A 21,978-nucleotide genomic window follows, 5' to 3' on the forward strand; every position below is an offset into this window, starting at 1 on the left:
AAAAAAACTACACAAAGATAATGCCTCATACATATATGACCTTATAGGTTAAGAAAAAGAAGTATTTCTTTACAAAATATATTTTTAAATTATTTCTGCAAAATAGGTAAGGTGTCTACAAAAATTGATACCTGAGAGAGTGTCTTAAAATTGACTAACTTTACCAATAAATATGTTTCCGTTTTTATGGAGAAGTTCTGGTTACTTGGGATTCTCTGAAGCGTGGCCCCAGCCAGCCCAAACAGCCTGGAAAACAGAAGAGAGAGTATTTAGTTTACCGGTAATGCATGTTTTAATACATGTATATACACAGCCAAATTATTATTATAATACAGAACAACAACATAAATCAAGAAGCTGAGTAAACTAGTTAAATGTTTTATTTTGTACTGTATATTTAACGAGATCTAGATTCATCGTTTGCAGCACTCCCGGATCAAGACTCGTCTTCTTGTCTTCTCTTGGCCATCCGCCCGTGGAACACCCTGCCACACACAATAGCTGTCTTGCCAACCCTAGGGGCCTTTAAGGCAGGGATCCAGATGCCCGAGTTAAGACAACCTTGGTTTTTAATTGTGAATACAGACTTTCAGTGTACAGTCCTTAGTCACTGTATGTACAGAAGTTTGACAATATTCAGTCAACAGAGGGATGAGCATAAAGTCCGTGGTCCGGAAGTGCAAGGGTTACCTCACTGCGCCAAGTTCGAGAAAATTCGACTTCAGCATCTGAGGCACTTATATTCCAAAGATTTCATTCTTTTATTCTGATCAAGAGAGTGATAAATCTAATGCATGGTAAAAATCTGGATGCATTTATTGTGTATGGTGGATTTAATTTGCACGCTGGGAATGGAAAATGGAAGGGGGTAGGGCAGTTCTGTGTTACCTTCAGAATTTAAAAGATAACATTCTACATTCTAATGAAAGCTTTGATGTTTCGAAATAAAGTTTTACCTGACTTTCTTCATTTTCGAAAATCATTACACAAAATATTCAGATATTTGTATTTCACTGCTTGTTGTACTATTATTTCTTTTGCGTGTCAGTATAATGCGAGATGAAATCTTGTACCAAAGAACACTTAGTTGATAAGATAGACAGTAGCAACAACCATTCACTGTACAGGACTGTAACAACGGATTTAATTGGGTGAGGGACAGATGGACACCTTTCTATCGCATAAGCTCATCTGGTCTTTAACCAGTTGAGCTAAAAATAAAAAAACAAAACATTTAAACTTTTAAAACTCAAAATACTTTTTTCAAAGGGATGGTGGCAACAAAAAAGTGAAGAAGCCAGTCAGATCATCAAAATGAAAATTTCTATAATATTGAAAGATAAATAAATTCAGAAACACATTAGGGGTCAGCCCCTTTCTTCCACCACTGTATACTAAAAGCCTCTATCTTATTTTAAGTTTTAAATTCCCTCTTTAGTACCGGTATTTGTGTAGCTAAAATGAGATGGAAAAGATAAATTGTCTTTACATATCCTGTCTATATTAGTACAGACATCAGATTATATCCAACATCTCTAACCATCTGTTTTAAGTGAGAGGAAAAAAAACTAAACAGTTACTTCCTACAACATTTTCTTCCTTAACCATGAAAGGAAAACAAAAAAAAAAAATTCAATTATTGATATCTTTTTATTAAAATTCACCACATTGCTAGGTGAAGCAATATATTACTTTTACATTCAATTATTAAATTTGTGTTCAATATACCAAATTACACTAACTGAAATTCAATGCACACAAATGGACAATTTGTTCAACAGTCAATAAATTAATATTTAGAATATACACAACTTTGTTTAAAAGTGAGCACTATATATGATATTCATCATAGGTAGAGTAATAATAAATTAGTACAAATTAGTACAAAAATAATTACAAACCCTGGTAATGTTTCACATATAATACAAAACGAATTCATGAACAATTCTAACAATTAAGTCATTATGAATGACAAATATGGATTTCATATAATGCAATTTATGCAAATTTGATCCATATTGCACCTAATGATTTCATATGATTTGTTAAATAGATATGTTTTTAAATACAGTCACTGTTGATTCTAATTGTCCATTCTTGTCACGTGTCCATGTTGGCCAGAATTCTGGAGACCTCTGACCTTTGACTTGAGGTCATGTGCTGTGTGATGTGGACGATGGAATCCATGGCAACCTCTGGATTGTTTTGTATCAAACTGAAAACAGTAGCAAAGTGTGTTAATTTTAAAGTAAGCTTAGAGCATTATTTTATCAATTAAAGGGAGACAATCTGTAGATCTTATGTCAAAAACCTGATATTTTAGCTAAATTTAATTTACCCTGAGAAGAAGACAACTATCAGAATTTCTAGACTGTGCAACCAAGCAATAAATTATGGTTAATTAAACTGATATTTAAATATTAACATGTAAAGCCTTTCAGTCAGACAGTCTGGTTCCTAATATTGTAGGCATGCTGTTCTTCATCTCTACATGAAGAAATGAAATAATGCTATCAAACCCTAGTTGAGCCATTAGGTGATATATTATGATCAATTATGTAGGACGTGCTCCCTTGTAGACATCTGATGTTGTCTGATACCTACTTCCTGACTTGTTGTAGGACATGCTCCCTCTGTAGACATCTGATGTTGTCTGATACCTACCTCCTGACTATTTGTAGGACATGCTTCCTCTGTAGACATCTGATACCTACCTCCTGACTTGTTGTAGGACGTGCTCCCTCTGTAGACATCTAATACCTCCTCCTGACTTGTTGTAGGACGTGCTCCCTCTGTAGACATCTGATACCCACCTCCTGACTTGTTGTAGGACGTGCTCCCTCTGTAGACATCTGATACCTACCTCCTGACTTGTTGTAGGACATGCTCCCTCTGTAGACATCTGATACCTACCTCCTGACTTGTTGTAGGACGTACTCCCTCTGTAGACATCTGATGTTGTCTGATACCTACCTCCTGACTTGTTGTAGAACGTGCTCCCTCTGTAGACATCTGATGTTGTCTGATATCTACCTCCTGACTTGCTGTAGGACGTGCTCCCTCTGTAGACATCTGATACCTACCTCCTGACTTGTTGTAGGACATGCTCCCTCTGTAGACATCTGATACCTACCTCCTGACTTGTTGTAGGACGTACTCCCTCTGTAGACATCTGATGTTGTCTGATACCTACCTCCTGACTTGTTGTAGGACGTGCTCCCTCTGTAGACATCTGATGTTGTTGTAGGACGTGCTCCCTCTGTAGACATCTGATACCTACCTCCTGACTTGTTGTAGGACGTGCTCCCTCTGTAGACATCTGATACCTACCTCCTGACTTGTTGTAGGACGTGCTCCCTCTGTAGACATCTGATACCTACCTCCTGACTTGTTGTAGGACGTGGTCCCTCTGTAGACATCTGATGTTGTCTGATACCTACCTCCTGACTTGTTGTAGGACGTGCTCCCTCTGTAGACATCTGATATCTACCTCCTGACTTGTTGTAGGACGTGCTCCCTCTGTAGACATCTGATACCTATTTCCTGACTTGTTGTAGAACATGCTCTCTCTTTAGACATCTTATGTTGTCTGATACCTATTTCCTGACTTGTTGTAGGACATGCTCCCTCTGTATACATCTGATACCTACCTCCTGACTTGTTGTAGGATGTGCTCCTTCTGCAGACATCTGATGTTGTCTGATACCTACCTCCTGACTTGTTGTAGTACATGCTCCCTCTGTAGACATCTGATGTTGTCTGATACCTACCTCCTGACTTGTTGTAGAACATGCTCTCTCTTTAGACATCTTATGTTGTCTGATACCTACCTCCTGACTTGTAGTAGGACGTGCTCCCTCTGTAGACATCTGATGTTGTCTGATACCTACCTCCTGACTTGTTGTAGGACATGCTCTCTCTGTAGACATCTGATACTTACCTCCTGACTTGTTGTAGTACATGTTCCCTCTGTAGACATCTGATGTTGTCTGATACCTACCTCCTGATTTGTTGTAGGACATGCTCCCTCTGTAGTCATTTGATGTTGTCTAATACCTACCTCCTGATTTGTTGTAGGACATGCTCCCTCTGTAGACTTCTGATACCTACCTCCTGACTTGTTGTAGGACTTGCTCCCTCTGTAGACATCTGATGTTGTCTGATACCTACCTCCTGACTTGTTGTAGGACATGCTCTCTCTGTAGACATCTGATACCTACCTCCTGACTTGTTGTAGGACATGCTCCCTCTGTAGACATCTGATACCTACCTCCTGACTTGTTGTAGGACGTGCTCCCTCTGTAGACATCTGATACCTACCTCCTGACTTGTTGTAGGACATGCTCTCTCTGTAGACATCTGATACCTACCTCCTGACTTGTTGTAGTACATGTTCCCTCTGTAGACATCTGATGTTGTCTGATACCTACCTCCTGACTTGTTGTAGGACGTGCTCCCTCTGTAGACATCTAATACCTACCTCCTGACTTGTTATAGGACAGGCTCTCTCTGTAGACATCTGATACCTACCTCCTGACTTGTTGTAGGACGTGGTCCCTCTGTAGACATCTGATGTTGTCTGATACCTACCTCCTGACTTGTTGTAGGACATGCTCCCTCTGTAGATATCTGATACCTACCTCCTGACTTGTTGTAGGACGTGCTCCCTCTGTAAACATCTGATACCTACCTCCTGACTTGTTGTAGGACGTGGTCCCTCTGTAGACATCTGATGTTGTCTGATACCTACCTCCTGACTTGTTGTAGGACATGCTCCCTCTGTAGACATCTGATACCTACCTCCTGACTTGTTGTAGGACGTGCTCCCTCTGTAGACATCTGATGTTGTCTGATACCTACCTCCTGACTTGTTGTAGGACGTGCTCCCTCTGTAAACATCTGATGTTGTCTGATACCTACCTTCTGACTTGTTGTAGGACATGCTCCCTCTGTAGACATCTGATACCTACCTCCTGACTTGTTGTAGGACATACTCCCTCTATAGACATCTGATGTTGTCTGATACCTACCTCTGACTTGTTGTAGGACATGCTCCCTCTGTAGACATCTGATACCTACCTCCAGACTTGTTGTAGGACGTGCTCCCTCTGTAGACATCTGATACCTACCTCCTGACTTGTTGTAGGACATGCTCCCTCTGTAGACATCTGATACCTACCTCATGACTTGTTGTAGGACGTGCTCCCTCTGTAGACATCTGATACCTACCTCCTGACTTGTTGTAGAACGTGCTCCCTCTGTAGACATCTGATGTTGTCTGATACAGCATTGTCTATACTGTCCTCACGGATTTGTTCTGTCAACCACTCCACCATAGCTTTGTCATCCTCCCACAGATAGGCCTACAATGTCATTGAGAGGTCAGAAGATTATCTAAATTATAAAACCCTAATACAGCATGCACAATTACCCTGAATTTTTTTTTCATATCTGATACATTTAATATTACACACCTTTCAAAATTCAAGGTTAATTAATAACAAAATATGTCTCTTCTTCTCTTTTTAAAACTAGAATAGTGCATGTTTGGACAATCAGAAAATCACAACAATCAATTAATTGTGAAGTTTTAAGTCTGAAAATCATTTAATATATTGTGTATCACTAAATTTACTTGTTTACATTAAATTGTGAATATACCTAGAATATAACTTATCTACTTACATTGACAGTGCCCCTGTCCTCTACAAACCAGCGATGTAACATGGAGTTGAGCTCCCCCTCCCCAACATTCTGTGTGAACTGCTTCATCTTCTTCTTCAGCTGCCTTTCTAATAGACGCCTCTTCAGGTGCCAGTAGAAGAACTCACGGCTCTTCTGCCATTTAAGAATGTCCTGTGTGACAAACATTAAATCATTGAGTAATATTTTATGAATTTGACCTATGAAAAGGTAGGATGTAGTTTTCAGAAAAAAAAATTTTTGACTTTAGAACAATATTTCGTGTTTTAAATTTTCATGTTTGATTGCTGCCAATCAGACATAGAGAGAAATCATCAAACACTATATTCTCATCTGTGAAAACACTACCCAAGGCAAAAGTTAAAGTAAAGTTTAGACATCATAGAAAGACAGTTGAAATTCAAATGAAATTCAATTAGCCAATCTTTGTTTTGAAGATATAAAAATACCAAACAAATAAAACAAATAAATTTTTATAAAATAATTTACATCCTATATATTATATGTGTACACCACACAATGTGAAAAATAATCATAATAAAATCTTTTTTAATTTTTAATGCTTTAAAAAATGTCATAAAAACACAGCATTGTCAAAAACATACTTTCAAACATTAAATTTCACTCACAGTAATAACACCCATTTCCTCCATTCTCCCGGGAGTGTCATGGAGGTCAGCGAACTGTATCGCCACCTGGTGGTACATGGGGAGTAACTTTTCCTGGCGAGCTGCCAGCTGTTTCTGGAGCTCCTCCTTCTCGTCCGGATTCAGCTGTGGACTGGTCAGCTTCTCCACGATCTGGCGACACGTCTGGTCCAGTCTCTGTATGGTCTTCTCCAGGTCCTTTCTCCTGAACTTGATTTCTACAGTTCCCTCTGGCTCAAGGACACCTCCCCTAGAATAAAATCATCACAATCATTTAGATTGTACATTTGGGGACAAAATCCCGGAAGACTTGAAATAAGATAAATATAAACATTTTCTTTCCTTTCCTTTTTTTGAGTAAATATGTGCATGATAATATTTTTTTTATCAAATATTTTTAATCAAAGACATACAGTATTATATTTTATGCACAAATAGACAGCAGAAAAAGCCTATTTCAGCCCTCTCCCTACAAAGGTGGCACGCATGATTGTAAATAAAGAATCAAGCCATCTTTTTATTAAACAATTTTTTTTGCCTTGGTATCTTTGAATAATTTTTTTCTTAGTTTCTTAATGCAGCTAAGAGAAGAATTTCATACTTCAATGTTCACATCTCTTCAAATCCTCAATCAAGATTTCATACCTGCTGAGTTCATCCGCATACATTTCCATGTGGGTGGGGTTGATTGTTGGGTCCACCACTACCCAGGCTCCACCCCTCAGCTCTGCATATGGGGGGATGTAAATCATGATGGGTTGATTATATTCTGTGAGGGCATCCACAATGTAGGAACCAAACTTAAGGACTTGGTCGTGCATATCTGAAAATATGAACAAGGTTTTCATAAAATTGCAATACGTCATATTCAATAATTTTTATCCAAAAAAAAAAACAATATTTTATTTTACATAAAATTAACAATTTATTAAATGTTATATTCACAATATTTTATCATAAATTGTCTTATTGAGCAAAATAAAATGTCAAACATGTGTTTCTGCAATTATCTCTACCAAACAAATTAAAAAATACATTCAACTTAAAATTTTCAGCCTAAAGTACTTTAAAGAATAAAACTGTGTGTCATAAATTTTTTCAGTAAGACCTTTCAAGACAAATAGTTTAAACAAAACATCAGGGTAAAGCATATAAAGGAATGTCAAATCCATGATCTTATTAAAAACTTCCTGTACCTTTCATTCCGCCTGAGAATCCTCTCCAGTTAGCAAACACCATGAGAGGCAGGTCCTCTCTGTTGAAGTCCTTAATAGCCTGAGCTGTCTTATAGGCCGAGTCAGGGAACCATACCTGACCAGCTTGTTGTATCACCTACATAAATATCAAGTGCAATTTTATTAACAAAATTTCAAACTTTTAATGTCTCTTTACAAGAATCTACACTTCAAAATTAAATCCCAATCAAATCTAAATTTCAATTTTGAGTAAAATGTTGATTTTTAAAGAAAAACTCGATATTGATATTATGTTAACATTCTTCTGATACACTAGATGTACAGTGAAAAATATGCATTTAAATTTATTGTTTTGACATTACTTTTGAACAATATACAGGTAACTCTTGATGGCTCGAACTTCGATCTCTCGAAGTTCTTGATCGCTCGAAGTGAGTCTCCGGTCCCGATTTTTTTCCCTATATAACTAAGCAAATTTACTCTTGATTTCTCGAACTCTTGATCTCTCGAAACCCTTGATCCCTCGAAGTCAAAATGCAGTCCCGCTGTGCATATTCCATTGAAATTTACCCTTGAAACCTCGAAGTGGCTATGTGTTTACAAACCCAGTTACATAATATTAGCAACTTTACCTGGACATTTAATGACCCCAGGCAGAAGGCGTGGGTCTCGTGAAACGGGATGTTTATTCAGGTGACACTTACTCTGCAAGGTGATAATTGATTTATAATTAATCTTATGGTGCCTATATGCTATTAGAATAATGATCATCGTCTGTATTACGATAATTTAGAAACACAGCTAGTGTCGCTGAGGAATTGTAATGGCAGATTACGAGACGAAACACTTGATGAATTTAATATTTTATTTCGAATCAGTTTTTAAAGTTTAACGAAATATGAAAATTCAGAAATAGCCTCGCTGTCAATTTGACGACTATAATTGGACAAATACGTACAGAATTTCGTTCAGTGCACATATTTGGAAAAGTCACAATGCTATGTACCAAGCCATGCTGTTAAAATGCCGTCTTCATATAACGAACGCGTAGAATGATGTCCGTATGATAAAAAAAAATTAATAAAATGTACACGTACTGACGATGTACATTATTTGCTTTACTCAGTTTAATAAATAGTCATCTAAAATACGAAAATATATCGTTGTTTTATAAAAACCACGTGTAAAACGTAAGGACTTCATAAAAATCATTACATCCGGTAAGACTAATTTTAAAACCTGTCAAACAAACCCGGAAAAATCCGGACTCTTGAAAACTCGAACTCTTGATCTCTCGAAGTTTTTCCTCGGTCCCACAGACTTCGAGGTTTCGAGAGTTACCTGTACTAGATGTACAAAGGATAATAAGGATTTAAATCTGTCCTATTACCTTGGTCTCTGAGTCTAGATTGGCAGGGTCAGCTGGTATGGTCATTTCTACAGTTCTGGTCTCTACACAAATCACCCCCACAGGGATCCCTCCCAACCTGTAAAACACGCACATACAAATAACACAGCAAAAGGTTGCCATTTCTCTTGATATAAAACTCACAATATGGGTTTATAAACAAACATCAGTGAATGCATAAAGGGAGACAAACCTTGCTCGACCTGTGACCACTGTTTGTGCCCAAGGCTGTAGAATTTCATGGAAAGACTTGTGATCAAAGAAACCTTTCTGCCAGGAATTCTTATCATCTACAATTAACACCACAGTAATGAACATTATTGATGATTCAGAAATGTTTTAACACAGATTCAGAAACAGTACATGCATTATAAATGCACTATATTTACCTGGATTTTGTCTGCCATTGAGCATCCACCTGGGATCGTAGGGGGCCTTTGTGGGAATGAAGTCCACCAGTCTGTCTATAGGGTCCCCCGTGTCTAGAACTGGTAATGGGGAGCCTTTACACTGAAACAATAATTCAGATAAATTTAAACCTATCCTCTCAAAGTAATAACAAAATCATTTGAACTGTAAAGACAAGGCTTTTTTGTTTATGCTGTACTCTATTCTCCAGTGACAGTTATAAGAATGGACAGTACCTTAGGCATGTATGACAGCCACTTGATAATCTTGTAGACACCCTCGAAGTCGTCGGCTGTAACGTCATGTGTGACTCCGTTTGTGTATATGATCTGGATTCCTCCCAGCTGATTGTTACTGGTGTACACCTCCTTACCAAGGACCTGTGTTTTAATTAACAGTGACATTAATTTACCTTTTTTTCATTTCCTTCAAAAGTTTTTTTCTCATATCTTACTATAGTACATGTAACAACTTCAAGACTGATAAATTGTGTGAGGAGGACAAAAATATCATAAGTTTTGGCTATTCCTTTTTATTGATAATATTTACCTCTGCATTAACTGCAGTTCAAAACTTTATATACTGAACAAACTACAAAGTGTCTTTCATCCGTAAAATAACTGTCATACCTTATTAAGTGCACCTGCACCAGTGAGGATGATGTGGGAGTTCTCCACTTGTATAGTTCTCTGTCCCAGTCTGACCAGATAGGCACCAATACCTATAGCTCTACAGGTAACCTAAATATAATAGAACAATCTGTAAGCTACACACAAACCAAATAGGCACCTATACCTATAGCTCGACAGGTTACCTAAATATAGAACAATCTGTAAGCTACACACAAACCAGATAGGCACCTATACCTATAGCTCAACAGGTAACCTAAATATAGAACAATCTGTAAGCTACACACAAACCAGATAGGCTCCTATACCTATAGCTCGACAGGTTACCTAAATATAGAACAATCTGTAAGCTACAAACCAGATAGGCATCAATACCTATAGCTCGACAGGTTACCTAAATATAGAACAATCTGTAAGCTACACACAAACCAGATAGACACCTATACCTATAGCTCAACAGGTTACCTAAATATAGAACAATCTGTAAGCTACACACAAACCAGATAGGCACCTATACCTATAGCTCGACAGGTTACCTAAATATAGAACAATCTGTAAGCTATAAACCAGATAGGCACCTATACCTATAGCTTGACAGGTTACCTAAACATAAAACAGACAATGTAAGCTACACACAAACCAGATAGGCACCAATACCTATAGCTCGACAGGTTACCTAAATATAGAACAATCTGTAAGCTACACATAAACCAGATAGGCACCTATAACTATAGCTCAACAGGTAACCTAAATATAGAACAATCTGTAAGCTACACACAAACCAGATAGGCACCTATACCTATAGCTCGACAGGTTACCTAAATATAGAACAATCTGTAAGCTACAAACCAGATAGGCATCTATATCTATAGCCCAACAGGTAAGCTAAATATAGAACAATCTGTAAGCTATAAAACCAGATAGGCACCAATACCTATAGCTCGACAGGTTACCTAAATATAGAACAATCTGTAACCTATAAAACCAGATAGGCACCTATACCTATAGCTCGACAGGTCACCTAGTAAATATAGAACAATCTGTAAGCTATAAAACCAGATAGGCACCTATACCTATAGCCCAACAGGTTACCTAGCAAATATAGAACAATCTGTAGGCTATAAAACCAGATAGGCACCTATACCTATAGCCCAACAGGTTACCTAGTAAATATAGAACAATCTGTAAGCTATAAAACCAGATAGGCACCTATATCTTTAGCCTGACAGGTCAACTAAATATAGAACAATCTGTAAGCCACAAACACATAGGCACCAATACCTATAGCTCGACAGGTAATCTAAATATACAACATTAATATACATAGTCTTAAACTCAGAGCTAATCTGTAGGACCTTCCAGTATGGATCCCCTTTTTCATCTTCTTACTTCTTTTTTCACCCTTTAAATCAGTTTCATTCCATTACTAGCAATAAAGCAATAAGGTTTTCATATTAAGCACTAACCAAATTGATTGTAATTATATCGTTGTAAGCTATAGATGACTCCCCAGCAATCATTCCTGACCCTCTTAAATTCTCTACCCCCAGTCCTTCCTCTCTACCTGTAAAATAAAAGAAACATTGATTTTATAGAACAGATAAAAACAGAACATTTTTCTGACAATCATCAACCTAAGGCTCAACTTTAAGATGTTATGGTCAAATGAAGGCCTTACCTATGACATCAATAATTTTGTATCTGGGTTCTCCCTCATCTTCTATAAGTTCAGCATGGATGGAATTCATGGCACTAACTTTCTTGAAATCTACAGGGGTCAGGTACAGGTATTTAAATCCCTAAAAACAAAACAAACTTCTCTCAATAGAATACAAATGTAAGTAGTGTTGTTACGATAGTCGCCGACTATCGAAAAATCGTCGTTTAAAGGCCCAGATCGGCGACAATCGATTGTAAATGTTATCATCGATAGATCGCTATATTTTTCATGCCGTATTTTTTAAGCTGATCAGGTTCAACTTTTATATTCACCAAAGGGACGTCACTCTAATCGGCGGTAAACAAAATGGCGAACGTGCATGGTGAAGAGGTTGACGCCTAATTATATCAATATCCTGGTGCAACACGATCTAAATTTTTTGGCTTTCTGAAAAAGGGCGATGGGCCTCCATGCAAAAATAATATACAGATGGACTCGGTTATTTGTAAATTGTGTAAAATGTCGTATGCCAATAAAGATAAGTTGAAGTTCGCGGTCAAATGTCATGGAATTCTACTCGTGCTGAATTAATAAATTTAACCTTTTTAATAGTTCAAATTATCAATTATATAATCGATTGTGTTCTTCCGATTCAATTTGATAATCGATAGTAAAATATGTCCGATTTTACAACACTAAATGTAAGCAAGAATTACTGTTTTATGGGCTTCAAACAAAGTACATCTCAACTCTGTGTACTTGTTAAATGTTGATTTTGGCATACAATATAATATGCTTAATATAGCTTTGTGCAGGCAACAAGCAATTTGAGTCCTTATGAACATCTGAGGATTCATTTCTTATATTTTTTACGTTGACTACATATAATATTTTTTTAACTTCTGGGAATGAAAAAAGCTTCACTTCAATTATGAATTTATTATATTAAGCATGTTCTCTGTAGCCATGTTTTACTGTATGTACTGGTCTATAAGCTAAGCCTTACCTTTTCTATATCTTTGGGGTCATTCCAGGCCACCTTAAACAGATGTTTGATCTCCTCAGCCAGCCCTATCCTGGCTCCACTGTTAGCCGAGATAAAGATTCGGGGAAGTCCTTCTCTCCTGGCTTTCTCTGAGGCTTTCTGAAAAATGATTTTCAATGGATAAACTATTGATCGGACAAAGAAACCTAATTATTTAGTCAATAATAAATATTTGAAAGACATTAAATAGATTCAAAAGGGGGATGCTTGCTCCTTCTAAGCGCCTGATTCCACCTCTAGAATTTCAAGCTACTCTGTTTCATGCCCCTCTTTAGAATTTTTACAAAGATATATCAGCTTTATCACACAGGATGATACCTTAAACAAAAGGTCCTCCACAGGTCCAAATGAGCCAATCTTGTATGTGATGTCATTAGATATAACAATGATGTCACGACCTTCAGGACATTCTGGTGTCTTCAAGGTCATCTGCCAGGCCACCATTCCAATCTGAAAGGTAACATGTCCAACAGAGGATAACATTCCAATCAACCCTGATATCCAATGATTTCATCTCCAGATGTGAACAGAAAACAGATTGGTATCAATACTACAGTCTAACCTCGTTTTCCCCTGGCAGTCTGTTCTGTTTACACAGGTTGTTGTCTTTATCCAGGACCAGCTCTATACAACTGAAGGCATCAGCTGGAATCTTGTTCTCCTCCCTGTGATCCTTCCAAAACTTCTGTAAAGCCTGAAAACAGAACAACAAAGTCAAAACAACAAAACTTCTGTAAGGCCTGAAATACAACAAAGTCAAAACAACAAAACTTCTGTAAGGCCTGAAATACAGAACAACAAAGTCAAAACAACAAAACTTCTGTAAGGCCTGAAATACAGAACAACAAAGTCAAAACAACAAAACTTCTGTAAGGCCTGAAATACAGAACAACAAAGTCAAAACAACAAAACTTCTGTACGGCCTGAAATACAGAACAACAAAGTCAAAACAACAAAACTTCTGTAAGGCCTGAAATACAGAACAACAAAGTCAAAACAACAAAACTTCTGTAACGCCTGAAATCAGAACAACAAAGTCAAAACAACAAAACATCTGTAAGGCCTGAAACACAGAACAACAAAGTCAAAACAACAAAACTTCTGTAAGGCCTGAAATACAGAACAACAAAGTCATAACAACAAAACTTCTGTAAGGCCTGAAATACAGAACAACAAAGTCAAAACAACAAAACTTCTGTAAGGCCTGAAATACAGAACAACAAAGTCAAAACAACAAAACTTCTGTAAGGCCTGAAATACAGAACAACAAAACTTCTGTAAGGCCTGAAAGAGAGAGACATGATTCAAAACAGTCATCCTACAACATCTAAACTTCTGTTACTAATCACCTTTCTATTCTTTTTTAACTTTTAATTATGAAATATGCTGAAAAAATTAGATAAATGGAAGCAGGTATTTTTGATTGAAAAAAAATAAAAATTGATAACATTGGGACTTAATTTTCTTGTTCCAAAAGTAACCATTATATAACATTGTCTGTATAAAAATTTTTCTTGAGGATTTCAATATCCTTGATAATTGTTGTCATAATGTTGCTTTCTCAGTAGGTGTTTTATCTTATTTTATAGCCATGTCTATTTCTGTGATACCTGAGTGAACATTCCTGGAAAATCATAGACATAAGTTGTTCCACTTGACTGGGCCTGGAATCTCTTCAGCTGTAGGTGGTCCTTTGTGGGGTAGGGGGTGCTGATCAGCAGACCGTGAAGGGCCCCTTGTTTTGTTCCATAGGCTTCAAACATCACCTAAAAAAGATAACCTCAAAATTGATAGCTCAAAGGAGCTGACTGGGGTTTCATTGTGGAAAACTACAGAAGAAAACTCTTTAAATTTATACCATATGTAACTTACATTGACTTCAGTATACTTGCCAAGTTTAGGCAAATTCTGTTTAGTAGGTATTTTAAGGGACCATCTCAAAATACAGGTACATTTATTATAGGGTTATAAGGGGTAATGCAGTGCAATCTGAAATTACACCTACTTGTCCCATGTTGGGATCTGTGACCTCCCTATACATGCTCATGTCCAAGTAATATCCACTCTCATTGGTCAGGTATAAACGAATAGGAATGCTTGTATCACTGGATGCAAACCTAAAACATTCCAAAATATTTGTTGTATGTTAAAAGCTTTTCCAGAATTTTCATCCTTAGAGCTAAATATCCATTTACACGAGTGTACAATCAAAATTATTTGTCTCCTAGAAAGTTTGAGCATCATGAAGTAGCCTTACTTGATTGTGAATTTGAGCTCGGCATTAAGAACCCTCATCTTCATGAGACGACTGCCGTATCTCATCACCATAGCTCGGACGGTCTCCTCCAGCTGTCGAGATATAATGACACATGGTGAATTCACAATGGTAATAACCAGGAATGGTAAGAAAATCAATGATTTCTATTATTAAAACATGAGTATATGTATATAGTAATGTTGTTTTTACCTTGCCTGGTTCTGGAATGGTCAGAGTTGGTGCAAAGTTCAAGAATATATGATTACAGTCAGTCTTCTTGGACTAAAATTATAACACAAGATCTATTTATTAGTATCATGAATGTTGATTCTGATACAAACTGAAAACATCATTATGGTCAATTCTGAAATACTGTGAAATTGCTAATTTGAGTTGGAAAAAAAAGGTGGAGGATAATTTTCTCTTTTTAAGGTATGATGAGATAAAAAAAAAACATGTCCTCCAGAAAATTCGAACTTTCAAACTCCAGTTCCATATTTGTTTATTAAATCCCAATACCTTTTTCTCAAACCAACAAAATTAAAATCAATGGAAATATAAGTGAATTTACAGGACTTTATCATCCCTAACTCACCAGTGGATGTGAGAATGCCACTTCTAATGAATCCAAAGCCTCCAGGAGGGTTCTCTCTGCTTCATTTTGTAAGTACTCAAAAGATGCCTCCTAATGAAAAAAAAAACATCAAATTTTTGTCAGTACAGTGTTACTTGAGGCATGTGTTTGTTTGAAACAAAAAACTAACAGTTCAGTGATCTCATACAAAAAATAATTATTTACAACTTTGACAAGAAACACTTTGCTCCATTGGATTTTTGATTAATATTGTAGAATTTAGAAATAGAAGACGAAAATAAAAAAGTGCAAGATGCATGTACTACACAATATGGTAAATCAGAAAAGTTCTTGTAAAATTAATAGTCTTGCATCAAAACAAATTTATTTTCTTTTTGAAAAGAATAACTTTTTTGTTCATAATTATTGTTGTGTGTAATGTTACCTTGGTGACAAGGTCAGAGTGCCTGATGATGACCCTCACAAAGAATCTGTAATCCGTCACTTCCTGTCCTGCTGCCACCTGTTAGACAATTAACAATAAAGTTTATAATGCAGGTAGCCCAGAATTAAACCCCATTTAAGATTGTTGGATACAACCAACCTTGTTCAGAGTCTGCAACATTATGAAATTTTTCAATCAACTTTAACTTTCCACAAAGTTATGTTGTGCATTAACCTTAAAATTATATGATTTAAAGAAGATAAGACATATTTATTAAGTAATTTTCAACATTTGAATTGTTTACATATGAGGTAGGCTTTTATATGAATTATATGTACTGTAAGAGTTCTCTTCCTTTAATCAGAAATGACTTTTAATTCTACCTTAGCTTTTCCCAGGTATAGATGCATCTTGTAGTTGTTGGTCTGAATGGCCTCCAGGTCAAAGTTCCTCAGTCTGTTGATCTCCAGCTGGAAGGCCAGGGCTGGCTCTAAATGTCTGTAAATTCTGTCCTCTCCAAACTAAAAAATAACAATAAATAATTTTTACAATTCTTGTAGAGATTTGATAAAAAATAGAGATATACAAGCATATAAAAACTTTTCTTCTATTAATTTTTTTATTTGCAACCGTCTTTTTTAAGTGAGTAACTCTTTCTATTATCATGTGGTGCTATACTTACATCAAATTTGGCACGGTATGTGAAATATTTTGGTGAACTTCTCTGAAAAAGAAATAAAATGTTAGCCAATAAAAAGTACATTTAATTTACACATATTGCACAGCTTTTCATTAACAAATCTTGTACAATACTGAAATTTAGACACATGAAAGTTTGATCACCGTGAAAACCATTCATTTTTAGACTTACCCTACAGTACACAAGGAATGTGATTCTTCTGATGGCCTTCTCACACAAATACTGCTCCTAAAAACATCACAAAACATGACATTCAATGATCTCAAACTACACCCATAATAGTTTTATTACAGAGAATTGAATCTTTAAAATTCATTATTTGTATTTTTGCGACTCCAGTCCATACCCTCTCTTTACAAAAATCCTGGAACTTGACAGCGAGGGCATTGTCGTCGTACTTCTCCTTTTTGCTGAATTTAATTCCTACGTTGATGATATGAATTGGCTCATCTGGATCTGAGGAACTCTGCAAAGGAAAATTTATCAAAATTAGTTCTCTGGCACCTAAAATTGATAATTTACATAATTTATTAGGCATACTATGAAGGGGTTCATAGAGCAAGATATAGTACTGAAACATACGCAACAGGTGATGGCAACCTAGTAAATTTTTAAAAGCCCTTTTAAACTTTTTTTTCATTTCTGCTTGTTTTTTTTTTTGTTTATATCAGAAGGTACAAGAAGTAACACTGACATGTAGAGAGATGGAGTCCTCGTTGCCGGCTGGACTCTTGGCCAGTATAGTGGGACTGCTGGGTGGACTGTCTGACTCCACCGTAAAGCACTCCAACACCTGCTCAAAGTGACTAGAAAAAGAATTTGTAAAAATAAAATCTTTGCGCACATCAAATATTTTTTCCCCCATTTTTCTATGGAGATGCTGATTTAAATGCAATAACCAGACATTCTTTAAAGAAAATGGGGATAAGATAAGAGACAAGGCATTGTTTATCCCTATTACGAGAATATGAGGACATTATTACAGAAAATAACAGAAGATGAGACGATCTGCACTAGCTCCCTAGATCCATCACTGCAGTGCATTCAGCCCAGGTATGTATGCACAAGTCATGTATCTACAATATGTAGATATGCTTTTGTTTAAATCGAAGAAAAAAAACGATTGCGAGTGTGTACGTGTTTATTTAGATGCATTATCACAGTCAGTGAAAAACTAATGCAGTGCAGTGTGTGTCGCCCCCCCCCCTTCCCAACAGCCCACATAAAGTTGTTCACTTTTTTTTACTAGAAATTTAAAAATGTAATTGTACTAAATATAGAGTCGATTAGCTTATTTTCTTTGAGACAACATGTGTAATAAGGGGGTTCAACAGTAATACAAACTTAAACTAATTTAAATTTGAAATTTCGTTGTTACAGTCAATGAGTTGACAATGAGTTACTGAACATTTAATGTTGTCTTCTTGGCATACAAACATGCTACATAATGTAAAATAAATATCTTTATCATAATGTTGAAAACAAAGAACCTCCACTTTAGATCTATGGTTTTAAATTTATAGAATTTCTAAATTATTGGGGAATTAAATATTTATTTTTTCAGTTTGATTTCATGTCAAGTCAATTAATTTCTGTAATTCATACATAATTATTTTTTTAATTATGATAGGCCTACATAATACTTTTATTATTGTAGCAGTCAAGAGTTCCAGGGTTGAAGAATAAATAAATACAAAATGCACCCATTTCTCCACAGGGTATATGTACACTTATAAAGCATTTCACATTTTTTAAAACCATGCATGTGTTATATTTATTTTTCATTTTGTAAAGATGAAAGAATGTTTTTTCATATTCTAATTATTTGCCCATGTAAATGTCAAAGGTTTTAATTTCCCAGAAAAGTTTTGTAATACAACTTTGTTTCCATTTATCTTTAATATGGATTTCATAAATTCACTATGTACAGCATACAGTATATCATGAATTGTTTTGTCAAATGTTATGTGATTTTATTATACAATGTATTTTATTTAGTAATCTCATAGAAATAATATATATAATGTGCTGCAGCTATTCCTAAAGAATTGGACCAATGGATTCATTCAGGCAGCAAGTTAATCCATCATGTAAGGAAAATGGTATGCTCCATATTAGCTATAAACCAAATTACCATGCAACATTCCTGGCAAACAATGAAATATAACAGTAGAATTGCAAATATTTAATTATACATCCAATGTTTGTGCATGTTTCCATGCATTGTTCTGAATTAAATGCAATTTTAAACACCAATTTACTCTCAATAATGGTATGTTACTACAAGAATGTCCTGATTTTCTCATACATGTATTTTCAGAATTGATTTTCATCCTCAAGAACATGAAGTGATGGAAATGATTTGCAGCTGCTCAGTATTCCTTGTACAGTCTACCATAATTTGAAAAGCTGTTTATGAAATAAAATTTCTTCATAAAAAAATGATTTGACTTTTTCATATACATGTACTTACTGTACAGGTGTTGAAAAGGCTATTAAGATTTGATAATCTTGACTTGCATATATTTGTGTGGTGGGTGTAAATGTCCATCAAGATTTTATTTCCAGCATGTACATTGTGTTAATTTGTTTTTCTTAATAATAGTAACTGAAAAGGAGATTAAAGGCTCCACTAATTGATTCAAAACAGGAAAGGGGAACACCATTTTATTCTGAAGGGAGGGGGGGGGGCAAGTTTTTCCAGGTCATTATTTTTTTATTTCTTTTCATGTCAATGAAGGCCAGGTCTACTAATATTTATTTCCAATAAGATGAAGGACAGATTATTTATTTTTCTCTTCACTGAAAAATGTCTGACAAGCTAAAAAAAATAATTTGTAGGAGGGGGAACACTGGTCTGGGGCAGATTATTTATTTTTTATCCAGTGTGGGACATATTTATTTTCAACATTTTTGAAATCTACCCCCCCCCCCTCCTTTTGGAAAAATATGGTAGTCCCTTTAACAAATACAGGAATATTTATGATTTCCACTAAGTCTTTCTTCTTAAAACGTACAACTTAAATCCCATAGGAGTTGAAGGTTTGAAAGAAAGCTATGATAGAATCTTGTATGCGAAAAAAAATATTTGTACATAAGTGTACATGTATGTACAGCAGTGACAGAAAGGTATATTAAATTTATCGAATCAATTATTGATGGAGGCTTTCAATTGACTATTTTATTTGAATATTCACATTTTTATTAACAATCGGCGTTTAAAATTACATGCTGCGGCAAACGTTACACGTAGCTGCATGTGTGTTTACACATATTCGAGGAAATGCGGAAGGACTGAAAGACGTCGTATAACATACATTATTCATACATTGTATAAAGAACGAAGTCACAAAATAGAAAGTAATATCCAGTGTTTTATGCATACTTTTCGATTTAGTAAAAAGATCCCAGCGCAGTCTGCAAGTATAGGCCTAATTAAAATCTACGAGGTTAACAAACTTTTTCAGGTACTAAAGAGTTATCTCCCATGCTAGGTCAACGATGCGTTTGAAAACTATATTTAGACTGTACCAAGATGTCAATTTTTAATCAAAAAGTTCAAGGGCAAGGCGACAATTTAATAAGTAGGTTTTTATTCTAAATTATTCATTAATTTCAACTTTTATTATAGTTTTCAAAAAGTGATGCTCATTTCTTTGTAATCCTTTAGGTAATTTATAATTTTCGATGATATCACAGGTGCTTGAGGACAGGACCCCCCCCCCCACCCCCTTCGATATAGACCCCTGGGCTTTTTCTATTTTTTTCTCATAAAAAATCCTTCATCGCCATATTTGTGATATGATCTATATCAGCAAATCGAAAAATTACCTTAAACAAACGTTCTATTAAATCTACCCTACATTCTCTATATAAAGTTAATTTATATATAGAGAGGGTATATATTTGTATAAAATGTTAGTTTAAGCAAATTTTCTGAATTGATAGGATAGATTATATCACAAATGTGTCATCCATATACAATGTATGTGAAAGAAGTCTGAAAGGCCCGGGGATCTATATCGGGGGTGGGGTGGGGTGTCCTGTCCTCAAGCACCTGTGGATGATATTAGGTAAATACCCTATTTTTCATATACTACTGACTGTTTTAGGTGAATAACTTAAATGTATCGGAAAACCAACTGAATGGGCACCACTTTTGTGAAAGTATAGATACAAAGGGACAATTAAATCACTGTGCAGTTATTTGTTTGTTTGCCTTGCCCTTGAACTTTTTGGTTAAATTTAACATTTCATTTGTTGACCTAAAATCGGAGCCCACGTGACTTTAGAGTGTCACATGATCAAAAAAATTCCGAGGTGAATAGCAATGGACATACCTTTAAGATAACATAAAGCTATTTTAACTAGAGTGTCTTGCTGAAAAATAAAATAGTTAAACATTAATTGTATCGCTTTCGGTGACTTTTTATAGGAAATGTTGCCTTAACTGTACTGCGAAATCCAGAGCGATTATCTTAACCGAAATTATTGTCAACATGTATTGAATTTACAGTGGACCTTCAGATATCCGGACGCCAGATATCCGGATGCTTCAGTACCCGGACGATTTTTCATCGGAACGAAATTTTAAAATGTTATTCTGTCTTGTTTAAATGGTGATTCAGATATCCGGATGCTTCACATATCCGGACAAATTGACTGGGAACCAAACCGTCCGGAGAAATGAGGATCCACTGTATAAACATATATAAAAATGACTCTTATACGTGTGTAAGTATTTACACATACTTAAAAATTTAAATGTAGAAAGCCTTTCAATTGAGAAAAGAGTAGAGTAGTCATCTAAATACTTAAATGATAATAATTTCGGAACAGGTGTTAAAAATGTTTTAAGCGAATTGAAAGAATGCCTGTTATATTATTCAGTCAGAACGGAGTCCGATTTATAACTCCCCCCCCCCCCCCCCCCCCCACTTATCCAACTACAAACAAAACTTTTAATCAAAACTTTAACTGATGATTCATTTTCAGTCTTATTAAAAATCATTTTACATGTCTTATTAAAACTCCCAAAAATTGTGTAAGGCATAATACATAATATGAACTCATTAAACTCAGAAGGGGGGGGGGGGGGTTACATTTAAATTTCAAGTATTCCTTTGTCATCAAGCAGGATATGAATGAATATTTCACAGAAAACAAGCAGTTTTAATGTACCCATTAACTAATTTAAAAAGTTTACTGTGCTGATATTTTTTTAAATCGGGATCGAAATCCCTCGATCGCATTCTTCTTTATGTGATGTAGTATCTTTATTGGCAAAATTTACCATTAGAGGGGGG

At 35.7% G+C, this 21,978-nt stretch overlaps 1 protein-coding gene and 1 long non-coding RNA gene across 3 annotated transcripts; one reads left to right on the plus strand and one right to left on the minus strand.

Annotated features, from left to right (window-relative positions):
• Positions 1 to 1,965: 1,965 nt before the first annotated feature.
• Positions 1,966 to 16,493, minus strand: LOC134247165 (acetyl-CoA carboxylase-like). Of its 2 annotated transcripts, none has more exons than XM_062729506.1 (24): positions 16,356 to 16,493; positions 15,973 to 16,050; positions 15,549 to 15,638; positions 15,164 to 15,235; positions 14,954 to 15,045; positions 14,702 to 14,813; positions 14,307 to 14,462; positions 13,259 to 13,390; positions 13,015 to 13,146; positions 12,658 to 12,795; positions 11,670 to 11,790; positions 11,458 to 11,555; positions 10,791 to 10,809; positions 9,992 to 10,083; positions 9,599 to 9,742; positions 9,344 to 9,464; positions 9,148 to 9,244; positions 8,937 to 9,033; positions 7,547 to 7,682; positions 6,996 to 7,173; positions 6,333 to 6,600; positions 5,686 to 5,856; positions 5,230 to 5,363; positions 1,966 to 2,215 (listed from the first exon to the last, which is right to left on the minus strand). In XM_062729506.1, the coding sequence occupies exons 1-24, from the start codon at positions 16,380 to 16,382 to the stop codon at positions 2,101 to 2,103; spliced, it is 2,820 nt and encodes a 939-aa protein (XP_062585490.1). In that variant the 5' UTR covers positions 16,383 to 16,493; the 3' UTR covers positions 1,966 to 2,100. The 2 variants fall into 2 exon arrangements, with proteins under 2 accessions (XP_062585490.1, XP_062585488.1); XM_062729504.1 differs by lacking the exon at positions 10,791 to 10,809 and adding an exon at positions 10,926 to 10,944.
• Positions 16,494 to 17,562: 1,069 nt separating this feature from the next.
• LOC134247163 (uncharacterized) lies at positions 17,563 to 18,834 on the plus strand. The gene is made up of 3 exons (XR_009987776.1): positions 17,563 to 17,725; positions 18,330 to 18,390; positions 18,707 to 18,834. It is a non-coding gene; the product is annotated as an uncharacterized LOC134247163 (long non-coding RNA).
• The last annotated feature ends 3,144 nt before the right edge of the window (positions 18,835 to 21,978 follow it).

Source organism: Saccostrea cucullata, unplaced genomic scaffold (genome assembly GCF_032062105.1).
Source record: "Saccostrea cucullata isolate Sc308-1 unplaced genomic scaffold, CSIRO_AGI_Scuc_v1 ctg2055, whole genome shotgun sequence".
Lineage (NCBI taxonomy): Eukaryota > Metazoa > Mollusca > Bivalvia > Ostreida > Ostreidae > Saccostrea > Saccostrea cuccullata.